The 21,056-nt window shown below is 42.6% G+C and overlaps 1 protein-coding gene across 3 annotated transcripts in view; it reads left to right on the top strand.

Moving 5' to 3' along the window:
• CSPP1 (centrosome and spindle pole associated protein 1) overlaps positions 1–21,056 on the top strand; it is a 154,345-nt gene that overhangs the window by 91,783 nt on the left and 41,506 nt on the right. For all 3 annotated transcript variants that reach the window (XM_019527760.1, XM_019527762.1, XM_019527761.1), the window contains exons 16-22: positions 3,159–3,306; positions 7,632–7,772; positions 12,769–12,881; positions 16,882–17,031; positions 17,963–18,115; positions 19,261–19,365; positions 19,903–19,969. In XM_019527760.1, the coding sequence (XP_019383305.1) occupies positions 3,159–3,306; positions 7,632–7,772; positions 12,769–12,881; positions 16,882–17,031; positions 17,963–18,115; positions 19,261–19,365; positions 19,903–19,969 (877 nt within the window). The remainder of the gene's footprint in view (positions 1–3,158; positions 3,307–7,631; positions 7,773–12,768; positions 12,882–16,881; positions 17,032–17,962; positions 18,116–19,260; positions 19,366–19,902; positions 19,970–21,056) is intronic.

Here is a 21,056-nt window from a genome sequence, read left to right on the forward strand (position 1 = left end):
GGGAGGAGAGAGCATGGGAGTGGGAGAGTGGAGAGAGCAGAAAGGTGTAGGAGCAGAAGAAAGGTGTAGTGAAAGAAATAGAAGATAGAGTTAAGAAAATCAGGAAGGTGAAGCTATCTGTGAATACCTGTCTAACGTAGGATGGTGGGAGGATTTTTCAGGAAGCAGTGATCTGTTAAACTGCTTCCTGAGAGGCAGAGAAATATTGGATAGCAGAGAAGTCCTTCACAAATTTTCAGTAATTAAAGGGATACTGAAACTTATTACCTAGTTAGTTGTTTTTTTCTAAAGAATTTAAAAGTAGCTTGAAACTGTGGTTTGACAAACTACATTGTCTTTAAAAATATTTTCTCTTGTGTGAAAAACCCACCCGAACTGATTGTCTGACTACAGAGGAAGCAGGGAAGATGATACTATCAGAGAAAGACAGTGAATAAACTGCAAAATAGAGAAAGTTCTTTAATTTTTTTATTACAGGTATCTTAGACATAATATGCATACATATGTAAAATAAAATAAAAAGAATTTAGACAGAAGTATGACTTTGTTTTAACTTGATGTCTTTTCCAAAAAGGTTAGGCAAATGTAGGTAGTGTAAGAGTGAGACCTGATAAAGAATGTCTTGCATTCAAAAGTTTGTCTAACTTTATCCCAACTAAATAGTTGGCCCAATGAAAGATACCACCCTAAGAAATTCTTGCCTTTATTCAGATATAGTGAAGAGAGGAATAGGGTTTTTATTAGGGGTGGACCGATAGAGAATTTTTGAGCTGATACCCATGGCTGATTTTTAACGAGCCGTATTGGCCAATACGGATCTGATTCTGATATGCAGCCGGGCAGCATAAAGAGCGGCATCTGGCTGGTAAGTCTGTTGTGAGGGAAGGAGTGGGATTGGGGAGTAGATTGAGGCCCCCGTGGTGAGGGAGGGAGTGGGGCTGGGGCAGGGGCAGGTGCTGCACAGCCAGGGCAGGGTGCAGGATGGAGCTGCAAGTGACTTGTCCAGTGGGTGTTGGGGGGTCAGCTTCCGCTGTTGCATGCACCCCAGAGGTGGCACGGGGGGGTGTGTCTTTGGATCTACACATGGGGCAAGAGTGGACTGTCAGTGTCAGCTGGGGCTGGGGTATCACTGAGCTCTTCCTGGCAGGGGGTTTCGGATGGGGTTGTGCTCAGGGTGGATGACGGTGGCACTGGGAGGGGGCTATGGGGAAGGCTGCAGCCATCCCAAAATTCTCTGTAGCCCTGCCCAACTCCCCCTCCCAGCACCACTGCCACCTGCCCCAAGCACAGCTCAGCTGAGTCCCACCTGGAAATTGCTCAGCACAGCCCTGGTCCCAGCCTGCAACGGCAACCTGCCCTCACCCCATGCCCACATCTGGGGGCACATGCCCTCCCATGCTCTCCTGGGCTGATGCAGCGGTGGGAGCTGTCCCCCCACTCCCACCAGATGAGCCATTCGTGGTTCCATCCCCCACTCTGCCCTGGCTGTGCAGTGCCTGCCCCTACCCCAGCCCCACTCCAGCCCCAGCCCCACTCCCTCCCTCACTGCTGGGGCCTCGATCTGCCCTTCATCCCCAGGCCCCTTCCCTCACAACAGACTTCCCAGCCGGACTCTGTTGTCCTCCATGCTGCTGGGCTGTGCTCTTGGCCGTCTGAGTGCTGTGGCTGTGCACGTGCATGAGGCATTTATCGGTGGTGTTATTGGCCGCATCAGCCAAAAAAAGCCAATTGCCGATACAGTCAATTTTTCTTATGTTGATGCTGATCCAATATGGAACCAATATTTCGGTACACTTCTAGTTTTCATCCTTCTTAATAATGAGAAAAAAGGTAATAATATTATTGAAACAGTTATGTAGATGTAGAGCAGGGGTGGGCAAAATACAGCCTGGAGCCTGGATCCAGCCTGCCAACAGATTTGATTTGTTGCCAACTCATTGGATCTGGCCCATGGGTGGCTGGCAGCTCCGGCTGCCATGTGGTGCTGGGCAGGCAGGTGACATCAGACCTTGACACGGTGGCATTAGCTGTGGACCTGGGCGGCTCCACTGCAGTGGGTGGATGGCGGCATCAGCTGTGGACTCTGCTAGCTGGTTCAGGAGCCCAGAGACAGAACCTGCTGGCAGCATCCACAACTGATGCTGCTGGCCTTCCGGTGCAGTGGAAGCTCCCACCTAGAGCCCTGACTTGGAACCTGCCAGCAGCGTCAGCTGTGAAGCCTGGGACCTAGGCAAGAGCTTCTGTGCTGAGTGGGGGTCAGCATCAGCTGTGGCATTGCCAGCAGGTTCTGCATCGGGGCCCTGGAACCTGCTGGCTGCACCCGCAGCTTACTTGTCCCAGTGGAAGACTCTGTGGGTCCACAGCTGAGCCTTAGAGCTTCTGGTGACCTACAGTTCTGGCTGAGTTATGGAGAGGGAGAGAGAGAGAAAAGAAGAGAAAGACAGAGAGGGAAGGGAAATGGAGACGGACATGAATGTGGCCCTTGACAGTTCACCAAAACTCATTAAGTGGCCCTCCAGCCGAAATAATTGCCCACCCCTGGTGTAGAATATCATCAGCGAACAGCTTTGTGCATTTTTCATGCCATAGAATGTTACAAAATTATTTTCCTTTTCCTAGTGACACTTTTTCCCATGATCTATAAATCTGTTGCCTAAATAGTCAACTCTACAAGGTATAGAGAGGTCCAGAAAAACTTTAAAAAATGATTTAAATAATATTTGGTTATTTTTTTTCAAATCAAGGTGTGAAAAACTAAGACTTTCTAAAGCTGGAAGGACATGGTAGGTCCTTGTAGAATGCTAGAGATAAAACTTTCTGGGATGCAAATTGATTTCAGTTATTACAAGATCAGAGGATATTGAGCCTTTTATCTGTCACTGGTACATGGTGGGATGTCCTATAATTGAATTTTGTAGCGTGTCTGAATGTATTTTTGTGATCTATTTATCATCTATATGTGTGTGTATACCTTATGAGGTAGGTGGTCAGTAAAACTACATGGAATATGTGGTTTGAAGAGTTGGCTCTGAATTTTTTTTACTTTGACTTCTGTGGAAAATGATGGCACTTTGTTCGCTTTGTGACTGTTTCTTTAATGTCAACTGTATCTTTATTAAAAACTTTTTTGGTGTGACTGACTGTGGTATCTCTTGTAGATAAGAGAAAGAGAAGAACGACGCAGACGAGAGAGAGAGGAAAAGCAACAATATGAAGCAAAGTTAGAAGCTGAAATGAGAAGTTACAATCCCTGGGGAAAAGGTGGTGGTGGTGCTCCTCTTAGAGATACAAAAGGAAATCTGATAAGTATGTTTGAAGGTGTGGGTTTTATTTGGGAGATAGGTACCATTCTCACCTCTTTGTTATGAGCTCTGTTTGGCCAAACTTTATTTTTGTATCACACCGTTGGTACATGTAGCACTTAGGAGGTAAGTGAAAATTATAGCTGGTGTCCCAAGAAACTTGTAGCCTAAGAATCTGTAATACCAATTTGTTTGGGGCATTTTCAAGTAATATCACTTCTAGCTTGGATCTTCTACTTGGGAGACTTTTAACTAGGAACAAAACTGAATGAATCTACAAACGAGATGGAATAATATTTGAGTTTTACTCCTGTTAGCACCCTGACAGATAGCCATACAAATATTAACTAGGCACTGAGATCAGTATTCAGCATTTATTTGCTCTTTGCTTTTTGCCTTTGAAGTGCCATGTGCTTGTTAGCTAACTAATTCCCAGAACACTTTGTGCAAAAGATGGATGTGGACAAAAGGGATGTATCTGATGCAGGGGAAATGATTTATCCAAGGTGACATGGCAAGTCAGTAACAGCTCTGGGATAAAGTTGAAATCTGTGGCTTCCTCTTCGGAGTACAGTCCTCTATATCAGCTGTTTGGTTCTGGTTGTAATCCTAACTCTTGAATTCTTGCATTTGAATTCATGTTACAACAACAAAAAATACAGGAATTTTCAAAGTGTATATTCTCATCATTGAATCAAAACTTAGTACTTGATATCAAACTGTAGTGCTGCTGAATTCAGAATCAGACTAGTTTCTCTAGAAATTAAAACTAACATTTTCAAAACTTGTTGTCTATAAAATAGATTTAGAAATGTGCATTGTTTGGGTTTGTGTTCTATGTGTACAGTAAATGGCTGCTTTTGAAAAAGGGTTATAATTTAAAGGTTTGGGAATATGTGTGTTGAAGTACTCAGATTTAAAAGTTTTCAGTGACTCTCTTATACCATGTCCCTAATATTCACTCTAACTGAGCTATATTTCTTTTCCATTGCATATTAATGGCATTCTTACAGTAGATTGTAGTCTCAAAATAGATGTTACAGTGGAAAGGATTATGAAGTCATTGATTCGTGAAGAATATATAACTAGAGATTATGTTGAAGTTTCTTAAATATTCTAAATTTTAATTTTAATTTAAGCATCCTTCCTTATAATTTGCTTTAAAAAATTTGCTCTTACCATATTTATTCAAACAGAAGACAAGATTTCCCCCCCCCCCCTTCCCCCCCCCCCCCGCCAAACTGGCATGGGGGGGAAAAGTCCCTCATTTTATTGCATACAACAAAATCTCACTAAATATGTTGTCTGTCTTTAAAGTGGTGCCAAAAGCAGCAGGTGCTTAGCAATGGAAACAACCATGAATTTGATTAAATGCAGCCAACACACAGATTGGGTAAACATGCTGATGGGAACTACCATAAGCGGGCTTTTGGTTTTTTTTTAATTTAAATTTTTCATATTCCAAGACAAATTAGCCAAAACAGATTCCAAATCCAAGAGTCAGTCCAGAACCATAAGTGGCCCTACTACTGGCAAACATCCTCCAACCCCATCTGGTGCTTCATATGTTTTCAAAACCTTTGGCTGGCATCCTACTTGCAGGCCCAAGCCAGGAGACTTGGGGTTCAGATGCCCCAAGTTTTGCTTGCCCTTAGCCATAAAGCCCCAGGAACAAACTAGGAAGGAGTCTCTTCTTTCCATAAAGTGGGCATAAAGCCAAGACTTTAACACTCCAGCAGGCAAGTGGGAGGTTTACTATACATTACCTTGGCAGGTACTATGCCTGTGCTAAGAGAGCAATCTTCCCCAGGTGTGACTAGGCCTCAGTAGTTACAATGTTGCCCTTGCCAGACAAGCATAGGACTGTGGCACCAGAGGCTGGTTAGTTTAGTGTAACCCATCTGCACAAGACATATAGTGTCCAGTGACCACAGTCCCCTTTACCACTGACAATTTTTCCAGTCATGGTGAGTGACACTATTTACCCAGAATCCCTCTGTCAGCCTGGTGCATATGATTAGTGTGGCCTTGCCCTCCATGAGGTGAAGCTGGACCAGAACATCTGGTTCCAGTCATGAATGGAGAGCATTAATTAGCACATGGAACCTTTGGGGGGGATATCTGGATCACACACATGAGCACACGCACACCCCCTGAGCGGTGCAGTGCTGAGCTGTGGGATCACCATGGCCTGAAGCACTATTGACTCTGCTGGGGCCTAGCTCAATGAACTCAGGTAATCTTGAGCCTTTTGGCTTTGGGACCAATATCATGCATATAAGTAGGTGCCAAAGTGCCGCTCAAAAGAGTTTATGGAGTACCTGTGCTAAAACTTGCAGCAGTTTAAAACAAATACAACATGCATCAATTCAGGATAAACTAAGTGCATACGTACTGTATGCAAATTACTACAGCCATGCTTAATTTAAAAGTCATTGTGTTAAAGTTTGCTCCTTACTTCCATGTGCTGCTTGCTTCCAGGGAGTAGGGTGTAACAGTAAGGAGAGGGAGAAGGGGCTGCCAGGGGGAAAAAGTGGGGGAAGCAGAGAGCACACTGTTCTCTACCTGACCCCCAAGGTTTATTTTCCCTGCTGTAGCAATGGAAAGGAGACAAATTGAAGTCAAACCTCTAATAATTAAAGTCTGTACCAGGAAAATTACAACAAAATTATAAATGTTTCACGTATAAAATTTAATTATTGGGGGAGTTGTCTTATAACAGGGGCAGACAATTATTTTGGGCGGAGGGCGGCTTACTGAGTTTTGGCAAGCCATCAAGGGCCGCGTGACAGGCAGCCAGGGGCAGGTAGCTGTTAATTTTCTAAATTTTTTAGTGATCCTGCAGGCCAGATAGAATGGCCTGGCAGGCTGTATCTGGCCCGCGGGCCACATTTTGCCCACCCCTGTCTTACAATCAGGGTTGTCTTTCTATTCAAGTAAATATGGTAATATGGTGATGTATGTAAATCAACCTTGATTGGCCCAGAAAAAAACTAATTCATTTTGCACTATTTAACTAAAAGTTCTTATTAACTGGTGCTGTTGGAACTTTGTACCATAATCTTGCTTTTAGACTTCTAGTCTGAATTGTAGCAGTGATGGCAAACTTCAAGAAAAGGTACTAGAGAGCTGAAGGCAGGGGCATAGCTCGGTGGTAGAGTACGTGTTTTTCATGTAGGTGAGCCCCAGGGTTCAAGCCTTGACATCTCCTTAGCCTTCCCCCGGCCTAGTGGCTGGGCTGCGTGTCTGGGAGGGGGGAGACCAAGGTTCAAGTCTCCCCTCCTCCATCTCCATAAGGAGTGCAGCTGACTTAGCTTCTGGATTGACTGCTGCTTTTATTTAGATAAGATATCTGAAAAAAGTCCTTACTCTTAGAAAAAAGTCAGACACTGGGCCAGACTGCCCAGAGTTGTGGAATCTCTTTCATTGGAGGTTTTCAAGGGGAGGTTGGATAAGCATGCAGGAGGTTAAATCAGATAATCCTTGAGGTCTCTTACCATCCTGGGATTCTGTTTGCCTCATTTCTCATATACCCCATCTTTAGATACCTTATAGGGCCAGTTTTCAAAGATTAGGTGGAGTTTGTGAAGATCGGGTCTTTTTTTTCAAGCCTTTAAAATCTTGACCTTTGTAATGATAGGTATGTTGTATGCAAATTTGGGTTAAAAATCTGTTAAAATATTGGGTGACATGTTTCACTTCTGTTTATAACACTGAACTGGACACACATACCATTTGCTTACACCACATGAGTATGCACTGTAGCTAGATTATTAGTAAGGGTGTGAAGACTAATGTATACTTAATTCAGTACAGTGGGCACAATTCCTATCAGAAATAAAATTAGCAGTGCTGCTATTATATATTTTTCAAAGTGTTTGATAATTTTTCTTACCAGAGTTTGTTTATACACTGCAAGACAATGCAATGCAGAGTTAGCCTGAGCCAGCTCTGTGCATTCTGGGTCTTGAAGTAGTATGGATGTACTGGTGCATTGTTGTATTTGGGGTAATTTGCCAGGAGAACAAGGCTAATTACCTCAGTCATGGAACTGGTTTGGGGTATCGCTGCATGGCATTACTTTGCATTAAGCATGGCAGCTCATCAGCCTTTCCATGCTCAAACTCTTTACTCCTTTTTGCAGGACTTCAACTTTTGCTACAGAGACCACTTTTTCTCATTTGAGCTGATGTACTGTTGTCTTAATTTTTTGCTCTTGCAGCTATTGTGTGTCTTGAAAATAGGTCTGGTGAAATATATCTTGGTTTTGGAAACGTAATCTTCCTAAGAGGACTAAAATATAAACAGCTGTTTCTCGTGTCTTTTTAGCTGACTTGAAAATGATGCACAAGCAAAATGAAGATGCATATCATAATCCAGAAGGAAGACCATATGAAGATAAAAGGGCTATTGTTTCTTTTGACCTAGGTTTGCCGTCCTCAAGACCTGAGAATGCAGAAACATCTACAGGTAAAATAGCAGATTTTAAAGAATATGGTCATTGTTCAATACTATAAGATTTTGATGGTCAGAATTCTCAAGTTTTTCTTATCTCTCTCTTTCGGTTCCTTTATGATGTGGCTAGCCATTCCCTCTGTCTAAGGTACAGTCACACCCCTTTTCTGAAGTTCCTCTTATCATATTACTAATGGAAGCACAGAACATGTATTTACTCATCTCTCTTACTTCACCTATACTAATATCTGTTAGTACTGTGATAGTACCAAAAATCCCCACTGAAGTTCAGGGCTCTGACTGTCAAGGCACCATGCAAAGTACTCAGAGCACTGTGTATTTTTTATTTAATTCTGAATTGTACAATGAAAAAAACTGATAGGCTAAAGATAATGGATGGAGTTGGGTGGAGGGAGGAGAAGAAAAACCTCTGGACGCAGCTTATCATAAATTCAACAAAAAAGTTAATATAGCATTGAGGATAGAAAATATGAAAACTTGGGCTGAATACAAGATGAATTATTACAATAATATAGGGCTCGAGTGAAACTTAAGTGATAGGACATCATTTAGTCTAGCCCTCTGCCCAAATGTGATGTTAAATATGCAAGGATCACAACTGATAGATGTTTTTCTAACCTGTTCTTAGACATTTCCAAAGAAGCAGATTCCCAGAAATCCCTAGGTAGACTGTGTAGTTTTTTTGCTACAAATTAAGCTGATTTTTCCTTCTTCTCCTTCTCCTTACCACCATTGCAATGGAGAGAAATTGATTTACATCCCCTTCATAACAAGCATAGTTTTAATGAACAGTTATATTGCTTTATTACATTGTTTCTTACGTTTTACAATCAATTCTAATTTTATGATCCTTATTCCTTATGTGGCCACTCATAACCAGGATTCACCTACTTGTAGGCAACTGGGGAAAAAAGCAAAAAGGAAGTGCAGTGAGGTGTTATGGGGTGCTCATTAGGGCCACACGAAGCTTTGGTCACTGATTCAGTTCGGAGGAGATTTGGCCTGATTCAACAGCTGAATCTCTGAATCCGAATCAAGTCAGGAGACCCATTATTCTCTCCGAATTGAATCGAAAGCCTCCGATTTGATTCAGGGAGATTTGATGATGCGGCCATAGACACAGCTTTATATGTTTTTTCTGCATACCTCAAGTTATCAGCCAGTTCGCGAATGCTGGGATGATGGGGCAGATGGAGTGTCCCACAGGAGCACAGGGGTGGTCCCCAGTGTGCTCGGCATTGGATTTGGAAGTGGACCAGAAGCACTTCCAGTCCACTTTGGGTCCACCGTGGAGTGTGCGGGGGACCCTTGCCCCCCCCCCCCCCCCCCTTGGGTCTTGGGAGGCACTCAGGGTCCCCCCATGGCTGATCGCCGAGCCGGGGGGATGCAGGGGGCCCCTTCCGCATTCCTGTGTGACACTCCATCTGCCCCAGCATCTCAGCGTTCATGAGCTGCACCTGGTTCCTCAAGGTACGTAGAAAAAAACATAAAGCCGTGTCTATGGCCGAATCACTGATTCTCTGAATCAGTGTCAAATCTTCAGATTTGGATTCGGCCAAAACAGCGAATCAAATCACTGTCCCCCGAATTTGGCTGAATCCAAATCTAATACGGCTCACTTCACACACCCCTAGTGTTCATCTATAGAAGCAGCTTTGGAATTAAATGGCTGACCACTTACTCTTTTATTAACAATAAGTTTAAAAGTTACAAAGTTGGAATCTAAGCAGTTTAAAATTAAGAATTAAAAGTAATTTCAGGAATAACTGTTACTCTTTCCCTACCAGTCTTGGAAGGGTTTTAATGATCACATTTTCCTATTTTCTCTTGTTCCTTTTGTTGCATGAAACATCTGTATAAATGAAGGAAGGAACTGCCTTAAATTTAACTGGAAAACTGACTATGCAAAAAGTTCTGCCAAATGCATAACATAAGTAAAAATGTAAATAATCTATCAACCCTTCTGTTAATAATAATTATGGTTATTACTTGTAAAAGTAGTTTGTTACAAAATAAGACAAATAGGTTGAGTCAATGATATCCATTCAAAAAGTAATACTAAAGGGCATTTTCTCCAAGATGATGAAAAAATAGAAGTTCTTGTTGACTAATGAGCCTGGGCAAAGTAAATATTGGTAAGCACCATGTTAAAACAATTTTCAGTTGTTTCTTTGCAGGCCTGATTTCTCATTTTCTAGTAACTTTTCATTCAGACAGATGTGGGCTGTGTTTCTGAAATTACAGACAACTGCTTCTTTTGAAGTTATATGCTAATGAAAGAGATTATGGCAAAAGTAGGTTTAGCTATCAGTAACTTATTCATGGGGTTCTTCACCTTCTTTACCTCCCCCCTATAGCTCATTGAGAATTTTCTGATGAAACTTTTTAAAATTGGAAAACGCACCAGAAATGTAGACAAGGTTCTTTGGGTGAATCTGATATCTTTTATTATCCAACTTAAATAGTTGGAAAACAATTATTAAGCAAGCTTTCGGGTTCAAAAACCCACCTAAAAGCTTGCTTAATAATTGTTTTCCAACTATTTAAGTTGGTCTAATAAAAGATATCAGATTCACCCAAAGAACCTTGTTTGCCTATGTCCTTAGACCAACACGGCTACAACCTACACCCCGTAGTACCAGAAATGTACGCATTTTAACAGAACTTCTTTTTTAAAAGGGTTATTGGCTTCAAGATGGGATTAAAACTAGAAAGAGAACCTTATGCAGCCTAAAATCGTCAGTAGCCCACTAGTTGGAGTATTTATTGAGGGTGAGGGAAGCTGATGTTCTGATCTATTCTGTGAATCAGAACTTGAACCTTTGGTCTCCTACCTCCCTGATAAGTGCTCTAACCACCTGGATCTAGGGTATACAACAGTTCTTGCTACTATAAGTGTTAAGGGTTTTTTTGACCTGTCTCAGAAGCATTGTATGTTGGCTGGAAATTTTGACTGAGGTGTACTGCTGCTGCTGCTAGGACTAAAAAGCCCATAGGCTCCTAGCTAGAGGATCAGACCTATCACCACATCTGGGGTTAGGAAGGAATTTTGTCCCATAGTCAGATTGGCATGGACCGTGGGGGTTCTGCATTCTTCTGTGGCAGGGGTGAAGCCATAGTTCTCTTTATTGTATCTCTTGAATGTATTTCTTTAACAAACTACTTCCAGTTGTTGCAGTGTCCCCCTGCTTACTGTTGATAATTTGGGGTGTCTTTGGGATTTTGGGCATTGTGCCAGTAGTTGTATGAGAAGGCTGTTCATGCTGTTTAAAGAATAGATTGCACTTTCATAAAATACTCCAGATAAGAACGATCCTACCTTGAGCAGGGGAGTGGACTAGATGAGACCTGCTAAGTTCTGTGCCCCTTTTATTACTATGTGCCCAACTTCTTTGAGTGTGTTTGGGGAAATTGTTTGATTGATGGAAAAGGTGTGGAATTGAGTCTTTTGCAATGGGTATCACTTCTGTATGTCTGTTCCTGCCTCCCTCCCCCCCCCACACACACTTTCTGGTAGATTAAATCACAAACATACTGATTTAAAGAGCTATTTCATATCAGAATGAAGAGAAGATTAGAACACAATTACAGGCAAGTATTTTAATCAACGTTTTAAATGTAAACAGAGTAATTGTGGAGGAAAATATTTGTGCACAAACTATTTAGAAAATGCTTTTTTTGCCTGTGAGAGGTAGCTTTTTAATGAGAGACACCACTTGATGAACACAATGTTAACTTGATTGGCAAGTTAGACTTTATATTATTTCATAGTGCCTGAAAATTCATCTCACTGCTGGCAGAGGCCCTTTCACTGCTTAGACATATCAACGTGAGTTTAGAGTACCAACTCAGTCTAAATATTTTGCTTTTGCTGACTTAATTAGTGATAAGGTAAAACTCTTATAATATAGTATTCATGTTAAATGGCATAATAGACCAAAAATCGATTCCAGTCCACATTAAGGGGTTTGTCAAATTCTTTAATTTAAAGATCCTTTGCTAAAGCTATGTAGCAGTGTAGGTTGCTTCAGTATGGCTTTTATAAGTACAATTTCTTGGCATCTGGAAAAAAAAAATTAAGTAGCTCTAGCTCAAGTATAGTTTTATGGAACTAGTTCCTTGAAACAATTAACCAAGGTGATTTTGCACATGTATGAGATTTGAAAAAATGACTATCTTGAAATAGATTTTTTGCAAAGTCATATGATAACATTGATATGGTGATTAATAATGATAGATTTTTAATTGGAATGACCCTATCTGGTGCTGTTTTTAATGCCAAACAAGGAAATGAAAAGCTAAGAAGAAATTCGTCTTGGAGCAGAGCGCCTGTATTGTGCCTATATATGTGTCATTTTTGTGGGACATAAATGATATATATGCCACTTCAATTTGGCATTCCATGCAGAGGTCAAGTTCATGTCAGAGGATATATTTTCATGTGGAACATATGAGGGGGGTACATGATATCAATTTTCGAGTAGCGTAAGAAGGAGGGGACAACAAGAACTCTGTCCCTCAGCTCCCACTTGGAGGGGGGGATGTGCAAGAATGGCAGTTACCACTGTTCCAGCCCAGCCACTGCTGCTGCTGCATTTGGCCTAGCCTCTGCTGTTGATGCTGCCCAGAGCACCAACCCAGGTAGTTGCATCTCTGAACTTTTCACATATTTAAAAGCTGCCATAAAGGAAGAATCACTTTTCTTTTTTGCTGCAGAGAGCACTTAAGGAGATCATATTCAGCATAACATAAGTGGTTGAGCTGGAAAAAAGAACCTTGATGTTTTAAATTAAAAATTCCACACATGTAATAACAAAACTTGTACTACAGCTGAAAAGGTTTTTTTTTCTTAAGGTAGTACTTTGGATAATGGTTGTTGTAAGCCACTATGCAAAAGAAATGCTTGCGCATTCCTATTTCTGTGTTTTAGCTTTTTGTCTCGAAACTAATTTTGATTTTGCTTGAGAAAAATGCCTTTTTCCTTTTCTAGGTTTCTCATTTGCACAAACCTCTCCCTTTGCTCGAGGTAACGTTTTTGGTGAACCACCATCTGCACAGCAGCTTAAACAACAAGAGTCGTACAAAAATTTTCTTCGTTTGCAGGTGCGTGTACTATTGAAACATTTTAAGTAATAAAACAACACCCCCTCCAAAAAAATACCCCAGTATGTTTTTTTAATACTCAAATTTGTTATCTATAACTTAGCATTTATTTGATTAAATCCTTATTAAGTAAAGTGTTAACTTGCATGAATGATGGGCACGTTACTCATAACTTCATGCAGATGGACAAGTCTAACTAGTATCTGTTGGAGGCTCACATTCTCAGGGCCTTGTTACACATTAATTTTGGGCGGCTTCTGGGGAGCTCTTGACCCCTAGTTTTATACATACTTTAGGCAGCTTAAGCTTATGCCACTGCAGGGCAGGTTTATCTCTGTTCCATGTTACCCAGTTTGCATTCCATGAATGTGTGGCCACATTCATTGTCCCCTTCCCTATACTCCTGTTCTGTGTGGACAGACACCCACTGAACTCTATTGCCCAGGGTGGTTCTGGCACCAAGCCAGCTCCCCCTTCTGCCCCCGGGCGTGAGACCTTCCTACCCCAAGGGGTGCAACCCTTTGCAAATAGCCTGCAGATCACATGGCAGCTAGCCAGGGAATAGATGGATTCAGGAGTGGCCTAGGGAGGTAGGTTGTGGGGGTTGGGAACAGGGTAGGTGGCTGAATCTGGCCCCATGAGCTTCAGGCTTCCTTCCCAAGGCAGGGGCAGTAGCTTCCCAAAAAAGCACCTTCCCGCACCACTTCCAACTCCCAGCCACCCTGGGAAGCATGCCCAGCACCCCCCACACCCAATCCCAAATCACAGTTTATTAAAACATGAGACCTTTAATTTTCTTCCCCTTTATTTCTTTTTAAATCCCTTTTTTTACTCTTTTTATTTTATCCTTCAGTGGCTGACTTCCTTCATTTCACCAACCTTCCTACCTTTCCACCTCCCATTTTAATTGCCCACCCTGATCCCATCAAGTTCCCCCCTGCCCTCGAGAGCAGGGTTAGAAGCCGGTCCTGGCTCATCAGCCCTGTAGTGGCAACTCACAGCTATAGCTTCTAGTCAGGCTAGCCCTCTAATGGCAAGTTACAAGTGTGTAAGTCAGGAAGGCTTTTAGTGGTAAGGTGCGACTGCTCCAAACTCAAGCTACCACTAACACTGAGCAGCATTTGAACAGCTCAAAGTGCAATGTATAACAAGGCCTTTCAAAGGTCTTGTGCAGTAAAATATCTTGAATTAGAAAATGCATGCCATTAATGATTGGTTCCATGGACTTGCATTGTAACTGCATAACTGCTTGTTATTTTTTTCCCCTCTTACCTGCCAACCCCTCCAAAAAGGAGAAAAAAAACACCCAACAAACCATTCTAGAAGCCTCATAAAAACATGTAAATGCATAGGCCTTTGCTGTGCAGAAGGTACAGTGTAAGGGAAGTCTGCATAGCACAAATCAGTGTCGTATAGAGATACTCGAACTTGTCCGGGTACCAAAAGCAATGTAGTTGTTTTAGTGGAGGCTGGTTAAGGAGGCGAAATCCTCATGAGTCACAGAGTCCCCTTTCAGAAGGAGTGGGAGGTGGAGAGAACAGTCCACCCTGGGATACTGGAGGACTTGGCCAAGCACTGTGACCCTATATGTAACATACCACATGTTCCAGTTAAAGCATGGTTCATGCAAAGATCTTTTACATTTAACGAGTGGCAGCTCTGAGGCTGCGTCACCACTTTTGTGGCTTGTTATTGGATGATAAATTGTTTGGATGTGTCTGTCACAAACCTGTCTGCAGGGATCCCCAGAGCCCTGAGTTTCTTCCCACTATGCTGCCATTTGCCCCAAGGAATACAGCAAGGTTGCTTGCTGCTTGCCCCAGCAAGCCTCCGCTTCACTACCATTATACCAGACCTTGCAGCTGCAGACTGTAAATCTCTGCCAGCCTCAGGTGGATTCCTTGTTGGGTCATGAAAGAAATTTTAGGTCCCCCTTTCTGTAGGAAGGGCTAGCTTGGAGTATCACCTGCCCAGCTATCACTTTCCATAGGCAATAACTAAGGAGACAAAATACAAAAGGAGTAGTTATGTAGGAAACAAGATTTATACAGGCAAAAATCACTATAGGTTTGGAGGCAGAAAAACAAAACAAGAACAGTTTCTTACCTTGTCATCTGGCTACACCTTAACCCTCCTGAGAGTCCTGCCAGTGTCTCTAGAATTCAGCTTTCCTGCTGACTCTGCCAGCCTTGGCTATGGGGGTCACTGAACCTCCAAAGCCTGGAATCCAAAAGACGACAATCTTAACGTAACCAGACTTCACATAACTTTTTTAGCCTTCAAGGCCAGCCCCTGCTCTTCGGGACTGGTTTAATTGCTCTTGAGCCATCAAAATCTCCAGAAAGTTCTCCCTGAGACGCCTGGAGCCCCTCTGGCTATAGGGTCATTGCTCTCAGTTGTCTCTTATTGTGAATTTGATTTTCCCATTGCAGGCAGACAGTGCCCAGGGGTATCTAACCCAACAATGTCGTCTCCTGCTTGTGTCTGGGAGTGGCAGTTGTCTTTAAGTATGCATGCCTTAGTCCAGGGGTGGGCAAAATGGTGGATCTGGCTAGTAGCTGGGCTCCATTTCTCAGCAGACCCTCCCTGGGTTGCTGCAGTCGGTTTCCATAGAGACCCCAAGAGTGGTGGAGCTGTGACAGCGTAGGGTTTCCATGGAGACTGGCTCTGGGCAAGGAGCTGCTCTGGGGCTGGGATCTTATGATGGTGACAACATGGTCTGGAGCAGGGCAGAGGCACCATCTGCTGCCTGCATGCCCTGGGCAGATCATGGCTCTGCCCCAGCTCCAGACCATGCTGTGACCACCTCAAGATCCTGGCCCCAGAGCACCTTCCTGTCTAGCCGTATGTCTTGCCAGTGCTGCTGTGGCTGGTCTCCATGGAAGCCCTGGCCCTGTGCTGTCACAGCCCTGCTGCTCCTGGGGCCTCCACGGAAACTGGCTGCAGCAATGGGGACAGGGTCCTGGAGGAAATGGAGTTTGCTGTGGGCCTGATTTGGCCCATGGGTTGGACTTTGCTCACCCCATCTTAGTCCCTTGGCTGAACCATGTGTAAAATTATAAAGAGATATATAGACAGCTTAATATAATTTATACCATGATAACGGTAACACAGATGGATGCAGCATAACTTGGGCTTTCTAATGAGACCTCCAGTGTCATAACAGTACCATAAAACAGAGGAAAACATTAACAACGTGCTGCTGACCCCCAAAATACAATGGGATTCATGACAGTGTCATGTTAAAATTTTTTTGCAGTGAACGTAATCTCATGGTCAGTGTACCATCTGCTAGGGGCTTAAGTGTAGTTATGCAATTATACGTACATACAATTTGATAGTTTTAGTAGCAAGTTTTTTCTTTTGCTTTGTAATATAGCTACTGCCACAGGAGTTAAATGAAGGAAATCTGGAGTCTTTGTATATTGTATTTTATAATATAAATTTACCTTGCTTATGCAGTCTTGAAACAGCACCAGTTACACATGGCTGTCTGTAAAAGAAAAGATGTAAACATTAAGCTATTTGGGAGGCTTCTTTTCAAAATATTGCTAAAACAAAGCTTTGTTATATATATTTTTTTCAAATGGTCATACTTCTGGCCTAAATGAACCAATGCTATTCTCTCTGCATTTTGTGACTGAGGAAAGGAAAAAACCCATGAAGTTGCAAAAACTTTTTCCTTGGTGTTTTCTGTGTAAAGAACTGTTCCAGCAGTTATGAAGGAAAAGATATTAGTGCTTAAAAGCAAGCGGGGCATATGCATGTGTTGGTGCACTGTTCAGAGAAAGGTGCTAAAGTAGAAGTATTTATATACCAGTTAATTTAAATGAGCTTTGGAACCAGAAGATGATAAACTGGTCTTGGAATTCCTTTTTAATTCCTTGAATGCTTGAATGCTCCGTGATTCGACAATCTGAGAATCTACAGAATACCACTTGCGTACATGCTTATCAGATCATTACCAGTTATCCACAGACAACCATTTACCTTTGTTTAGATTGAGGAAAAGAGACTCAGGGAAGAAGCAGAGCGAGAAAAACTTAGAATTGAAGAAGAAAAAGAAGAAAAACGGCTAGCTGAACAAAGGATGAGAATTCAGAAAGAATATGAAGAGGAGCAGGAAAAGAAAAGAAAGAAAGAGGAGGAGGTAAGTCTTTTTGATGGCTTAATTTCTTTCCTTACCCCTGCCACCTTAGTTGTAGCATTTACATTTTTCCATTGGAAGAGGGGTTAGAGACTCTTTGTAAACTGATTTTTTTCAGTACATGTTGTGTTAGTAAAATGGTGTAGGACAACTAATAAGTAGATGATCTTCCCGATTTTAATCAACAACCCCCCTCCCCCCCAACAAAACCCAAACAAACAGAAAAAACCCTTCTGCTTTCCTTATTCTTAAAAGAACATGACCATCTAAGATTTACTGGGTCCATCTACATGTGTACCTTTCTGCAGGGTTGACTAAGTACATGTGCACTGGTATTAGGGCTCAGTAAATTAATTAACTCTGCCATAAGATAGTACTGTTGAGGGCAGTACTATCTTATGGTGGAGTAATTAAGTGCAATGAAACGCACGTGTAGATGGGGACAGGTTGACTGGGACACGAGAGTGCTGAAGTGTGGGGGCTCCTGCCACCTACCCACACGGCTCTGTAGGTTCTGCACCCTTGTGCCCCAGTCAGCCCCTCTGCACCCAGCGCCACCACCTAGAGCCTGGGGCTGATCCCCTGAGTCTACTGCCAGCCGGCGGCTGCTCTGCCCTGGCTTAAATTGCTGTTGTCCCTAGTGCATGTGTAGATGCTGCACCTGGGAGCTGTTGACTCCAGGTCAAACAGCTCTGGAGTTTATTGCATCACGTTAACTGAATGTGTAAATGTTACCCACTAAGTGTCAGTGTGAGTCTTGTTACTACTTTCATTGGAACCATACTTTCAGATGTTTAAGGTTTGAACAGCAAATGCTGTCATCTAGAAATGGAGTTCATTAGATCTGTAACTTTTTCCATGCTAACCACTGAGACACAATTTTAAATTCTCAAACAAAAACTTAAAAAAATACCTATGATTTACTTTTATGCAGCAAAGATTAAAAAATGAAGAGATGATACGATTAGCTGAAGAAAGGCGGAAAGAGGCAGAAAAGAAGAAAAGAGAGGACGAAGAGAAACAGGATGAACAAATTAGACAATATTATGAACGAGAGAAGACTGCAAAGATAGAAGACGAAAAGAAGGTGGTATACCTTAGGAACTTCCACAATTTAAGACCTTTTTACCTCACTTGGTTACTTAGAATGCTGCCCAGGGCCCTGCCTTCAATAATATCCCATTGTAGGTACTGCTGATCAAGGTTCCCTCTAAGGTGTGCGCGTGCGTGGTTGTGCACGACTATAAGTTGGCACAGGGACAGGAGCTTAAGGTAAGCTCTGAGGAGAGGCGGGGATGGGAGCCTGGTGTGGGCTTCACCGGCTCCAGGGAACTGCTCTGCTCCCCCACGTTGCCTCGGGGAGTGAGGAGGCACGCAGTGTCAGGGCTGGGGAGTGGAGCAGTTCCCTGGAGCCGTGGAGCCTCACTCGGGGCGGGCAGCAGCTCCTTCCCCATGTGAGGCAAGGTAGGGACGGGGGCTGGGGCTGGGGCTGGTACGGGCTTTGCTGGCTCTGGGGAACTGCTCCGCAGGCTCCGCCAGCTCCGGAAAAGTGCTCCACTCCCTGGCCCTGATGCCACATGCCTCCTTGCTCCCCGAGGTGAAGCAGTGGAACAGAGTGGTTTCCCCAGAGCTAGCAGTACCTGCGCCAGGCCCAGCCCCTGGCCTCCGGCCCTCAGCCCCAGCCTCTGGCCCCCAGCCCTCAGCCTTCTTCAGTAAGTGTCCCACACCGGACTGAGGTGGCACGCTCATGGGCTGAGGTGGCATGCTCACAGACTGCTACTCCTTAGAGGGAACATTGCTGCTGATCCAGTGCTAATAATTAGAGGCAATTTAGTTGTGCTAGTAAATGCACACTACAGCTGTCTGGAAAATACTGTGGTGGTGGCGGCTGCTGCTGCTGCCACCACCGTCTTGCCCTGTGCCCCCCATCCCCAGGGAATCTCATGTTTCCATTCTCCCTCCATAGGCTGTTCTCGATGGTCACATGTAAAGATACTGTGCACACTGTAGCTTACTGTGTAATATAGAGATACCTGAACTTCCAGATCAGTTTAGCCAAAACAATGTGGGGTAATTTACTCTGCCATGAATTTGTCTCTGTGCCACACTGACAACCTTTTTAACAAGCATTTTAGCTAGCACTCCCCCTATTTTAAAATAGGTCAGCAAGCATTAAAAGTAGGTTGGTAAACATAACATTGTTTCAGTTGTGCATATTTTCCTGTTTTTCAGCTTTCAAGGCAACCTTCTCCTGTAATTCCTGCTCTTCAGCATAAATCTTTATCAAAAGAAGAGAGACCTACTTCTGTTGACAGTCATACATCTTATTATACACAAGTATGTTTATTTTATAGTCTAAATGTAGTAATTATTAAAGAAGCAGCAGTGTGAGAGAATACTCAGTTACCTTAATGCTTTGACAGAATAGTGCAAGACGTTTTTATGCTTCTTTTTACCTTAGCCAGTCCTATATTTGTAATTTTTTAATACTTTTTTTTTGTAATTTTGAGGTAATTTTTAACAATCATTCACTACATCTAGAAACCATTTAAAACTAATACACCAGAAAAGAAAAGAATTGTCATGCTGGGCCAGATCAGTGTTCCATCTAGCCCAGTATCCCATTGACATTTGTAGGAGTGGATGCTTTAGGAGGAGAGCATTGAACTGGGTATATCTAAAGTGATCTATATACAGACCCTTGTTCATTACCCTCCTTGGCATCCAAAGAACTAGAGCTATGATTCTTTTTTTGTCTCTCCTTCCATCCTACCATAAGTTTTAGCATGAATCAGACATCAGTGTACTTTAATTTCTCAACCGTCTGAAACTTAGTTTTAGAGTATAAAAGGTTATGTTTGTGTTATTCCCTAGGATCTTCCACAGCCCAGAGTTCTTTCTCCTCCTGTTCCTGCTAGAAGAAACCAGTTGCGTGCCTATGGTAGGTATTCTGTTTTAGTCTAAGCTAGTATAACTAATGTCCACGTCATAGAACCATAGAAAATTAGAGTTGGAAATTATCTTAGGAAGTCATCTAGTCTCAGGAAGTCACCACTGAGAACAGTACATGTTAGTTTTCCATTTCTATATTATCTTTCCTTCAGTTATTGACTATAATTCCTTTTGGGAGAAAAATCTCTAGATGTTTTTTCAGATGCTAAAAATATTTTAAAAACTTATTTGAATTTTTCCTAATAACCAGAAATATCCTTTAGTGGAAAAATTATTGATATTTTTTCTTAGATACAGGGAGGTGTACTCAAAAAACATGTTTTGTTTCAAGAAGTTTACTGTGTAAGACCTTTTTACTTCCAACAGAACACTAATACGAAAAACGTACTTGATTACAGTGTGGTAGTATGTTGATATTCCTGTTAGCGTAGTACATATGGACATAACTAGGAATACTGAGATTAAATATATTTAGACAGCTTTTTAGGCATCATTCTGCTAATGTTATATGTTATACCATGGGTGCTCAACCTCTAGCCTTCAGGTCAGATCCAGTCTACGGAGCAATGTCGTCCTGCCTGTGGGGCTCCCATGCGTTTCGAACTTTGAGGGCAGGGAGTGCTGGCAGCGTTTAATTGCCATTGCCCCGCTGCCAAATTTCCAGACACAACGGGAGCCCTACAGGCTGGATAATGTTGCCAACATGCTAGATTGAGCTGGCACTCAAGGTCTGGCTGGTGCATGGGGTTAGAAGGTGGGGGCACCACTGAAGTAGAAGATAGGGTGTAGAAGATAAGGTGGCCTGTGAAAACAAAATGTTAGAATCCTAATGAGTTGGGACAGCTGAAACGGCAAGCAAAGCATAACAAAATTTAGAAAAGGGAGCAGCCTTATGCCATTACTTTGCTATAGAATGGACAGGTTTAATACATTTTTCATTCCTAAAATGTCTGGGTCTCCTTACTGCTATCCCTCTTTGTTTTATTTACTTTATCCTTTTCTGACATCTGTGGATTTTGGACTCACCAGAATAATCCTCTTTGTCATTCAATTTGTAACCATTTGCATTAGCACCT

Source organism: Gavialis gangeticus, unplaced genomic scaffold (genome assembly GCF_001723915.1).
Source record: "Gavialis gangeticus isolate Ggan-Ray unplaced genomic scaffold, GavGan_comp1, whole genome shotgun sequence".
NCBI classification, from domain to species: Eukaryota; Metazoa; Chordata; order Crocodylia; family Gavialidae; genus Gavialis; species Gavialis gangeticus.